At 38.3% G+C, this 12,053-nt stretch overlaps 1 protein-coding gene across 2 annotated transcripts in view; it reads right to left on the bottom strand.

The window, feature by feature from the left end:
* Kat6a (lysine acetyltransferase 6A) overlaps nucleotides 1–12,053 on the bottom strand; it is an 86,959-nt gene that overhangs the window by 34,294 nt on the left and 40,612 nt on the right. For both annotated transcript variants that reach the window (XM_040731864.1, XM_021225105.2), the window contains exons 4-5: nucleotides 2,555–2,670; nucleotides 1,986–2,067 (exon numbers count right to left, since the gene is read on the bottom strand). In XM_040731864.1, coding sequence (XP_040587798.1) covers nucleotides 1,986–2,067; nucleotides 2,555–2,670 — 198 coding nt within the window. The remainder of the gene's footprint in view (nucleotides 1–1,985; nucleotides 2,068–2,554; nucleotides 2,671–12,053) is intronic.

Here is a 12,053-nt window from a genome sequence, read left to right on the forward strand (position 1 = left end):
CACCAATATGCAGATACCACATTAACAGCTGCATAGGCAAGAAAGATTGAGTTGCTATTAGTGGGGAAAAGGGAAAACAAAACCTATCGGTTTTCTTTATGACTATAATTAAATGATCAAAATTAACATTACTAGTAGTAAGGTATAACACTACTATCTATAATGATATACTAGGAAGTGCAGCACATCATCTTATTGTCAAATTTATAAAATTGATTTAACCATAAATGGAGGGATTTTTGGTGAAATAATGGACTAGCACTCTCCAAATAAGTTAAGGTCAAGAAAGACAAAATGTGAGTCATTATCACAGGCTAAAGACAATCAAAGTAGTATGAAACTAAGTGTGAGATCCTAAATGTATCTAGAGAATTCAAATGAGGCCTCTAGTTATAGGTAATCATGTCAACACTGACTTTCTGGATTCTGTGCCTTATGGTTTGTGTAAAATGGTAACATTAGAGGAGCTAATAAGAGGCTATGCTCTACTATTTACCAGCTTTCTCTAAGTCTGAAATAAATTCAAAATAAAAAGCTTTCCTACCTTAAGCTACTATAAAACCCTCTTTGTAGAAGTTAAATACACAGGAAAGAACGCCTAAAAAAATCTTGCTTATCTTTAAAAATTCTCAGGCAGCCTCTTATCTCAACTTACAGATGCAAAGGGGAAGTAAAGAGTTATTCACACCAGACGGTGGTGGCGCACACCTTTACTCCCAGCACTCAGAGGAGGCAGAGGCAGGTGGATCTCTGAGTTAGAGGCCAGCCTGGTCTACAAAGTAAGTTCAAGGTCAGCCTGGTCTACAGAGTTGAGTTCCAGGACAGCCAGGGCTACACAGAGAAACCATGTCTTTAAAAAAACAGGGATATATATATGGTGTTTCAAAAGGTGACAATAGGATGGCACAAAGAGTAACTGAAGGAAGAACTATAAGTATCTGTAAACTATGGCTCAGTCCCTTCCCACCTCTAAGCCAACCCTGCCAAATATCCTATAGGTGTTCCACTTAGGAAATACACAGATCAAAATCAAGAGTTCAAATAGAATCTATGGACATGTAGTAAGAAAACAGGGGAGCCAACTAAACTAAAATAGTCTCTGTCACTGCAACCCATTGAGTTAGCTCTCTGGACCTTTTTTCTTTCTAAAACAGGAAATGGGGTCATAAAAAGTTACTTGGACTGGCCTTGAACTCACTCTGGTCAGGCAAACCTTGAATTTTTGATCCTTGTCCATCAGTATCTCCAAAAGTTGAGATTATAGCTCTATGCCACTAGACAAAACCTGACAACATACGATTAAATGGTACTCCATGGAAATCTAACAAAATGGTAATTATATCCTAACCAATATCTTTTAAGGAATAAGTATCAAAAGAAACCAATAGCATTAAGCTGAACCTAATGATTTGGTTACTTGTTTGGTCACAAATCATTTGATTATTTTTGGGGGGGGAGGGTTTTGAGACAGGGTTTCTCTGTATTGCTCTGGAGACTGTCCTCGAACTCACAGAGACCTGCCTGCCTCTGCCTCCCGAGTGCTGGGATTAAAGGCGTGAGCCACCAATGTCAGGCTCTTGATAATTTTTTTAAGCTTTGAATAAATCAGATCTGAGTCTAAGACCCTGATAAGTACTGAGCAGTGCTACAACCAACATACCCTAATACAATTTTATTTCCTCCTCTAAAAAAAGAGATTTCAAGATACTACATGAGCCAAGTATTTTAGCCTCCAGCTAGAGACTAGGAAGTGTTTAAAAATAAAGCATTCATCCTTCATACACATTGCAAAAGTGAAAATAAATACAAAAAGAGTTAACAAGCTTAGCAGAAAGCATATTCTACCTTTAAGATGACAGCTGTCAATATACACAATCTCAAAATGAAAATCAATTATTGTCTTCATCTTAACAGCAGATAAAGTGTGGTTCCACTAACACCCTTTCTTAGGGATGTTGTTTTGATTTTCAGAAAGAACTTCTCACCTTTTGGCATCCGTGTGAGTGGTGGATCACAACATTCCATGTGAAAACCTCGGTCACATGAATCACAAAAGAGCATGTTATCCTTTAAAAAAAAAGAAAAGAAAAGATATTTCACTTAACTTTAGGAGACAGAAAAAAATTTCAGGACTTATCGAGCCTGGGAAGCTTCAAACATTATCATATTAAAACTTTCCTTAACCGATTTAACTTAGGAAACAGTCTGAGTTATCAGAAAGTTTCACTTTATCCAATCTTGTTAAAGAACTATAGGTTCAATATTTTCTAGTACATTCATAGTCAGATAAGAGCTAACCCTGGACTGTCTTAATAAAAATCAAAACGATGACTTGCAATTAGGAAGAAAACATTCATAAATCAATGCCTCTATACTGCTCAAAAGAACTGGGAACTTTCTTGAAAACAGTTTAGCATCTCTGCAAATACACGATCAAGTTGCTTTACAAACCATCTAGAAATAGTCTACGTCCAAGTGAACAGTATTCAAGCTACTGATATCTACCTGAAAAGGCTACTGAATGGAATAGCCATGGAAGAAGCAAGATACTCACTGCATTTTTGCCTTGATCACGACAGGAGCTGCACGTTTTACACTCAATGCACTGCCACCGTAGGGCCTTCACTCTCACTGTTAGTTCTGTGGAAAACTTTAAACAGGATGGATGACCTAATAAGAGAGAAAATAAATTTTCAATGATGAAAAATCAAAAATTAGTTTGTAACTATACTAAATAAATGGTACAAAAAATGGTCATTATCTTAACTATATCAGATAAAGCAAGATACTCCTGGAAGGTTGCCATATAATGTGCCATCAAGACTTGGTACTCCAAGTCACTTTTCCTAAAACCAAACAAGATTTAGCATATCTGCCTACCATGTAAGTATAAAAATCGTGTCCAAACATGTACTGAGCCTGCATCAAAGTATTCTGTTTGTACATGTGCTGGTATTCATATGAATACAAATATGCCCAGGCCACCTCTGAAGAAACACAAAAACCAGTTTATACATATTTGGTAACATCCTAGAAAATAAGAGGTATAATGTTTTAAATAAGGATTTTGAATCACATTTATGCCCATTTTTGTGTCTCATTTTAAAAATTATTTGTGGGTGAATACGTGTCAGAGGTGGTATGTAGAACTCAGAGGGCAATTTTGGGGTGTCAGTTCCCTCCTTCTACCTTTACATGGGTCCTGAGGGGTCAGCAGGCTTTCAAGGTGAGTCTTTACCTGCTAAGTCAACTTGGCAATCCAAGTACTATTATTATTTACTCATTGTATGTGAGTACACATGCAAGACACACATGCAAAAACAGAAGTCAAAGGACAATTTCTAGGAGTTGGTTCTCTCCTTCTGTCTCTTGTGGGTCTCAAGAAGCAAGCTTAGATTGTCTGATTGGTATAAGTATCCTACCCACTAAGTCGTTTCACTGGCTGTGATCTCACTGTTTAATGGGAACAGTGGAGTTTAATCATTTTAAAATATAGGATAAAAATACCAAATTTAAAGCAATTACATGCTCATGCCTTCAGCTATGTAAGCTAAATCTAAAAGAAAACTATTTCTCCTGGGACGACAGCAACAGCAACTGCAGGAATGGAGTGGTGAGGAGGAAATGCTTCTTCTCCCACGAGTTAGTGTTGGTTTCAGACTCAGTAAAATTTGGTCCATGTTGTGGGATATTTTGATAGCACTCTGAAATTTCCAAGAGTGCCAATAAAGTTTACCTTGAATCAGAGGGTGGAGCTAGCTACTAGCTGATCCAAATTAGCCATAGAGGTTTTGGAGGACCAGGACATAAGATAAACTAGATAAATGCTTCAGCTCACTCCTTTAATAGTTATCTTTCTTCTTTTGTAAGAGACGAGCTAGTTAAATCTTTTCTCTTTTTTCCATTTCTGAAGAATTTCCTCTTTTATGAGGTAGTAAGCTTGTCATCAAAACATGGACACAAAAGCAGGAGAGGAAGTGTGGTCTGCATACATATCTCTATTAATAGCGACTGTCATGTTCTACTTTCCCTTCTAAAGCTAGCTGAAACTCGCAGCTATAGAGTATGCATTATTTAATTCTAGTAAACGTCATATTCTTACTCTTTAAACTGATTATATGCCACTGATTTGATAAATGGTCAGTCCCATGACCATTTCCCCATTGGAAGAGAGATTCCCAATTGAGAAAAATGCTTCTATAAGACCTGTCTGCAGGGCAAGTACATGGGGTAGTGTCTTGACTAGTGATTGATGTGGTGAGTGGTGTCACCCTGGGTTGGTGGTCTCTAGGTGCTGTGAAAGGCAGGCTGAGAAAGCCTGTAAGCAGTGTTCCCCTATAGCCTCTGCTGGAGTCCCTGCCTTGACTTGCTTCAATGGTGGACTTACTTCAGTGATGTAAACCCTTTCCTCCTCAAATTCGTTTTGTTTGATGCTTGATCCCAGTAACAGAAACCCTGACCAAGAAATCAAGGTTACAATTTTCTTATTTTCAATTAATACCATAGCGGGACATGGAGATGGACAGACTCTCTCTCCCTCTCCTCTCGCCCACTCCCCTCCCCCTCTCAGGAGTAAGACAGGTGAGTATAATGACATTTCCAGTTTTATTGTTTGAAGTATATGTGTAAACATCTTCAAAAGCCAGAGTATAACATTTAGTGTCACTAACAAAGTATGAACACTTCATTGTTGTACTTCACTCTGAAATTTGCACTGTGCTTTCAATACATACTGTTTTAAACTCTAAAAACAACTGCACTTTCCTGTCACGTGGCATGCATTCATGTCATACTGTAGGTGAAGCTCTTCTGTATATTCAGCAATGACTTTTCTGTGTGTAAGCTGATTGTTCACGGACTCTTTAAGACTTCAGGCTTAGAAATCTATTTTTTTTCTTCTTCCTTTTATTTAAGTTAGAAACAAGCTTGCTTCGCATGTCAATCCCAGTTACCTCTCCCTTCCCTCCTCCCCTGTCTTCCCCACTAAGGCCCCCAGTCCCCCACCCAATCTCCAGAGTCTGTCATTTCATCCAGGGCAGGGCCTAGGCCCTCCACCAAGAGTCCAGGCTGAGAGAGCATCCCTCATTGTGTGATGGGCAGCCAAAGTCCATTTGTGTGCCAGTGATAAATACTGATCTACTACTCAAGGCCCCACAGATTGCCTAGGCCTCCTCACTGACACCCACATTCAGGGAGTCTGGATCAGTCCCATGTGGTCCACCCAGCCATCAGACTATGGTCCAAGAGCTCCCCCTTGTTCAGGTCAACTGTTTCTGTGGGTTAAACCAGGCCAGTCTTAGCACCTTTGCTTATCAGTATTCCCTTTCTGTCCCTGGATTCCAGGAGTTCAGTGGATGTCTGCCTCTGCTTCCATCAGTTGCTGGATGAAGGTTCTGTTTCCCAGACTCTGTCAGTGGGACTGTATGCTGGCATTCCTCTGATTCATGTCTAAATTCCATAAAGAGTGAGTAAATACCATGTTTGTCTTTTTGATACTGGGTTACCTCACTCAGGATGGTTTCTTCTAGCTCCATCCATTTGCCTGTAAATTTCAAGATTCCATTTTTTCCCCCTGAATAGTACTCCATTGTGTAAATGTACCACATTCTCTCTGTCCACTCTTCAGCTGAGGGGCACCGAGGTTGCTTCCAGGTTCTGGTTATTACAAATAATGCTGCTGTGAACATAGTGGAACAGACATCCTTGTTGTATGAATGTGCATCTTTTGGGTATATGCTAAGAGTGGAATTTCTGGGTCTTATGGTAGACTAATTCCCATTTTCCTGAGGAATCTCCATACTGATTTCCAAAGTGGCTGTACGAGTCAGCACTCCCACCAGAAGCGAAGGAGTATTCCCCTTTTCCACATCCTCTCCAGCATAAACTGTCACTGGTGTTTTTGATTTTAGCCATTCTGACAGGAGTAAGATGGTATCTCAGAGTTGTTTTGATTTGCATTTCCTAGATGGCTAGGGATGTTGAGCACTTTCTCAAGTGTTTCTCAGACATTTTAGACTCCTCTATTGAGAATTCTCTATTTAGTTCTGTACCCCACTTTTTAATTGGATCCTTTGGTGTTTTAGAGACTTGCTTGAGTTCTTTGTAAATTTCGGAGATCAGCCCTCTGTCAGATGCGGGGTTAGTGAATATCTTTCCCCAATCTATGGATTGCCATTTTGTTTTGCTGACTGTGTCCCTTGCCTTACAGAAGATACTCAGTTTCAGGAGGTTCCATTTATTAATTGTCGATCTTACTGTCAGTACTACTGGAGTTATGTTCAGGAAGCAGTCTCCTGTACCAATTCGTTCAAGGGTACCTCCCACGTTCTCTTCTAAGAGGTTCAGTGTGCCTGGATTTCTGTTGAGCTCTTTCATTCATTTGGATTTAAGTTTTGTGCATGGGGATAGACATGAATCTATCTACAGTCTTCTACATGTCAGCCTCCAGTTATGCCAGCACCATTTGTTGAAGACGTTTTCTTTTTTCCATGGTATAATTTAGCTTCTTTGTCAAAGATCAGGTGTTCATACGTGTATGGGTTAATGTCGGGGTGTTCAATTCCATTGGTCTACATATCTATTTTTGTGCCAATACCAAACTGTTTTCAGGACTATAGTTCTGTAATACAGCTTGAAGTCAGAGTTGGTGATGCCTCCGGAAGTGGCCTTGTTGAGTAGGGTTGTTTTGGCTATTCTGGGTCTTTCGTTTTTCCATATAAAGTTGAGACTTGTTCTTTAAAGGTCTGTGAAGAATTGTGCAGCGATTTTAATGGGGATTGCATTAAATCTGTACAGTGCTTTCAGTAAGATTGCCATTTTTACTATGTTGATCCTACCTATCCAAGAGCATGAGAGATCTTTCCATTTTCTGGTATCTTCTTTAATTTCTTTCTTTAAAGACTCAAAGTTCTTATGATACAGGTCTTTTACTTGTTTGGTTAGCGTTACCCCAAGGTATTTTATGTTGTTTGTCACTATTGTAAAGGGTGATGTTTCTCTGATTTCTTTCTCAGCCCTTTTATTGCCTAGATATAGTAGGGCTACTGATTTTCTTGAGTTGATCTTGTATCCTGCCACTTTTCTGAAGGTGTTTATCAGCTTTAGGAGTTCCCGTGTAGAGTTTATTGGATCACTTATGTAAACTATCATATCATCTGCAAATAGTGAAAGTTTGACCTATTCTTTTCCTATTTGTATCCCCTTGATCTCCTTTTGTTATCTTATTGCTCTAGCTAGAACTTCAAGGACAATATTGAAAAGGTATGGAGAGAGTGGACAGCCTTGTCTTGTTCCTGATTTTAGAGGAATCGTGTTGAGTTTCTGTCCAATTAGTTTGATGTTGGGTGTTGGTATCCTGTATACAGCTTTTATTATGTTTAGGTAAGTTCCTGTTATTCCAGATCTCTCCAAGACCTTTATCATGAAAGGGTGTTAGATTCTGTCACAGGCTTTTTCAGCATCTAGTGAGATGATCGTGTGATTTTTGATTCTCAGCTTGTTTATTTGGTGGATTACATTGATGGGTTTTCGTATATTGAACCATCCTTGCATCACTGGGATGGAGCCTACTTGATCACGGTGGATGAGTTTTCTGATGTGTTCTTGGATCCGATTTGCCAGTTTTTTATTGAGTATTTTTGCATCAATGTTCATGAGGGATATTGGTCTGAAGTTGTCTTCTTAGTTATGGCTTGGGTATCAAGGTTATTGAAGCCTCATAAAAAGGACCGTGTTTCTATTGCGTGGAAAACTTTTGAGGAGAATTGGTATAAGCTGTTCTTTGAATTTCTGGTAGAATTCTGCATCTGGACCTGAGCTTTTTTTTTTTTTTGGTTGTGAGACTTTAGATGGCTGCTTCTATTTCCTTAGAGGTTATAGGTCTATTTAAATTGCTTATCTGTTCTTGATTTAATTTTGGCAAATGATGTCTATCTAGAAAATTGTCCATTTCCTTTCAATTTTCAAATTTTGTGGAGTATAGCTTTTCAAAATATGACCTGATGATTCTCTGGATTTCCTCACTGTTCGTTGTTATGTCTCCCTTTTTATTTCTGATTTTGTTAATTTGTATGTTCACATTCTGTCGTTTGGTAAGTTTGGATAAAGGTTTGGTATCTTGTTGATTTTCTCAAAGATCCAAACTCTTGGTTACATTGATTATTTGTATTGTTTTCCTAGTTTCTACTTTATTGGTTTCAGCCCTCAATTTGATTATTTCCTGGCGTCTACTCCTCCTGGGTGAGTTTGCTTGTGTTCTAGGGCGTTCAGTTGTGCTGTTAATTCTTAATTTAACTATTCTCCAATTTCTTCATGTGGGCACATAGTGCTATGAACTTTCCTCTTAGCACTGCTTTCAAAGTGTCCCATAAGTTTGGGTATGTTGTGTCTTCATTCTCATTGAATTCTAGGTGGTCTTTAATTTCTTTTTTTAATTTCTTCTTTGACCCAGAAATGGTGTAATTGCACATTATTCAATTTCCATGAGTTTGTGGGGTTTCTGAAGTTTGTGTTATTGTTGAATTCTAACTTTAAGGCATAGTGGTCTGATAAGGTACATGGAGCTATTCCAATTTTTTTGTACCTGTTGAGGTTTGATATGTTGCTGAGTTGATTTTTGAGAAGGTTCCATGTGGCACTGCGAAAGAAGATATATTCTTTTGTGTTTGAATGGAATGTTCTATAGATGTATGTTAAACCCAATTGGTTCATAACTTCTATTAGTTCCTTTGCCTCTTTGTTAAGTTTATGTGTGGTGACTAGTGGTGAAAGTGGAGTGTTGAAGTCTCCCACTATAAGTGCGTGAGGTTTTACGTATGATTTGAGTTTTAGCAATGTTACTTTTATTAACGTGTATGCCTTTGTATTTGGGGCATAGAGGTTCAGAATTGATACTTCATCTTGGTGGATTTCTCCTGTGATGAGTATGAAATTACCTCCTTCATCTCTTTTAATTAATTTTAGTTTAAAATCTAATTTGTTAGATACTAGGATTGCTATCCCCCCTTATTTCTTGGGTCCATTTGATTGGAAAATCATTTCCCAACCCTTAACTCTGAGGTAATATCTGTATTTGAAGTTGAGGTGTGTTTCATGTATGCAGCAGAAAGATGGATTCTGTCTTCAAATCCATTCTGTTAGCCTGTGTTTTTTTATGGGTGAATTAAGACCATTAATATTGAGGGATATTAATGATCATTGATTGCTTATTTTTGTTTGTTTTGAAGTTGTTGTTGTTGATGGAATTGTGTGTGGATTTTCACCGTTTTTCTTTTGGTTGTTGGTAAAGTGGGATTATCAATTGCCTATGTTTTTCTGGTTGTAATTACTTTCCTTGGGTTGGAGTTTTCCTTCCAGAACTTTCTGTAGGACTGGGTTAGTGGATACGTATTGTGTAAATTTGGTTTTGTCATGGAATATCTTGTTTTCTCCATCTATAGTGATTGAAAGATTTGCTGGGTATAGCAGTCTGGGCTGGTATCTGTGGTCTCTTAGTGTTAGTAGAATATCTGTCTAGGACCTTCTGGCTTTCAGAGTTTCCATGGAGAAGTCAGGTATAATTCTGATATGTTTGCCTTTTTTGTTATTTGACCTTTTTCTTTAGCTGTTCTTAATATTCTTTCTTTATTCTGTATGTTTGGGGTCTTGATTATTATGTGGTGAGGGTTTTTTTTTTTTTGTGGTCCACTCTATTTGGTGTTCTGTAAGCTTCTTCTACCTTCATCGGCATGTTTTTCTTTAGGTTGGGAAAGTTCTCTTCTACGATTTTGTTGAATATGCTTTTTGCCCCTTTGAGGTGGCTTTCTTCATTTTCTCCTATACCTATTATTCTTAGGTTTGGTTTTTTCATGGTGTTCCACATTTCCTGGATATTTTGTGTTAGGAATTTGTTGGACTTAAGATTTTCTTTGATGAATCTAAGAAATGTATTTTTTTAAAACTCATACAGCATTTAGGTCTTTCCCATATTTAATGTAATTATTTCACTCAAACTATTCGTGATCTTTTTATTTCGGTTATATATTGTTGTGGGATATTTGATCACACTGTGAACTCCAAGTCTGTGTTTGTGTTAATTAAATAAAATCAACCTTGGGTCAGGAGGCTGAGTTGGTAACAAGATGAAAACAAGTAATCATAAAGCATTACAGGGCCGGGTGGTGGTGGCGCACGCCTTTAATCTCGGGAGGCAGAGGCAGGCAGATCTCTGTGAGTTCGAGGCTGGGCTGGACCGACAGCCTCCAAAACAATACAGAGAAACCCTGTCTCGAAAAAAAATAAAAAAAATAAAACAATGAAAGCATTACAGGGTGTCTGTAAGATGTTATAGGACACATGCACAGGAAGTATTGGGCAGGACTTAGTATGGTGTGAGTTCTTTTGTTCTGGCTGAGTGGAAGGATGCTCTGTCATAAATGGCAGCAAAGAGAGACAGCCGACTAATTGCTACTCAACCTCTCTGACCTAGCAGGTTTCCACCCCAGTCTTTGTCTCCCAAGTCTTAATGATAAGGAGAATGATAGAGATTTTAATTAAAAGCTATTTTTGGTGGCAGCAACACGGCCATGACCACGAGAACAGAATTCCTGCCAGGCCAGTCTGAGCAGCCAGGCCACTGCCAGAGAAATAGGCCAGTAACTGCAGAGCTACATTTGCTGGCTAAAACAGCAGCAGATTAAAGTGCAGCCTCTGTGCCTATGGAAAAATAATATATGTTTTAAAATATTTTAGAAAGCTGGGCAGTGGTGGTGCATGCCTTTAATCCCAGAACTGGGGAGGCAGAGGCAGATGGATCTCAGTGAGTTTGAGGCCAGCGTGGTCTGCAGAGTGAGTTCCAGGTTAGCCATGGCTGTTACACAGGTTTGACCATGCCCATGCCTCTCTTCTTTGGTCACTGTGTCTCCAAGCTGCCTTTCCCCCTTAAGTAGATTTATTTTCACACTGAGGTAGGGTGGATCTGTATAACCAAAATATTAGTAAAATGATAGCATGGCTTCTATAAGGCTGTTACAGAAGATATTCAAGATTCTTCCTTGGTGTTTACAGATATGTGCTTAGAGAAAGTCAGCTGTCATGTTGTGGATACTCACATAGTCTTATCTACAGGTTCACAGAGCAAAAAACTGAGGCTTCTTTGCAACAGGCAACAACCTTAATTTCCTAGTCAGGTAAATGGGCAATCACAGAAGCTTTAGGTGTTCGAATATCCTCAAAAGATATCAAGCCAAACTGCCTAGATAAGCCACTTCCAAATTTCCAGTACACAGAAAGAGTATAAAATTAAAATGCCTGTCATTAGTAGAAGCTGCAAGGTCTTACATTAATTTATTTCTGTAGCAATAGACAGCTGCTGTTATTATTTTTGTAGACTTTAAAATTTTTAAAAAAACCTTGCCAAAAAAAAAAACTCGTACCGTAAACAAATCAGATCCAGTCTATACATCCCAATGAACATTTATAATTTATATAGAGTTAAAATAGTCACTCTCAAAAATGAAAAACGCATGACAGAGTTAGTACTGGAAAAACGGTTTTATATACGCTTTCATTACTCATAAAATTAATTTTTGAGAAGGGCTCCATTACTAAAATAATTAGGAAATCACTGCATTGTACAGCATGCTACTATATTTTTATCTAATAAACTCTAGTTTTTATAGTTTTTGTGTTTCACTATGAAACCTACCCAGAGTTCATTTTTGCTTATGATACTGTGATATAATCTCTCAGCACTTAAAGATTTATTCTCATCTTCTTCTAAATAAAAACTCAAAAGCTTGAGCTGGGGATATAGCTCACTTCGTAGAGCAACTTGCCTGATGTGTAAAGCCCTGGGCATTGCAGGCATTGCAAAGCTAAAACTTATACTTGCAGGCACCTTTCCATCTGGACTCTAGAAGTGAAATGCACTACCATTTGGGCATGCCCAGTGAGTCTATGAGGCAGAAATTAAACAATGGCAGTCTTCCATCTCTAGCACTATTTCATAACAATAAGCAAAGACATGAAGAAAACAGTGTCCTGGTGTCCTGAAGGTAATGATGATGGTCAAAACA

The sequence above is a fragment of the Mesocricetus auratus genome, unplaced genomic scaffold (genome assembly GCF_017639785.1).
Source record: "Mesocricetus auratus isolate SY011 unplaced genomic scaffold, BCM_Maur_2.0 Super-Scaffold_100026, whole genome shotgun sequence".
NCBI lineage: Eukaryota > Metazoa > Chordata > Mammalia > Rodentia > Cricetidae > Mesocricetus > Mesocricetus auratus.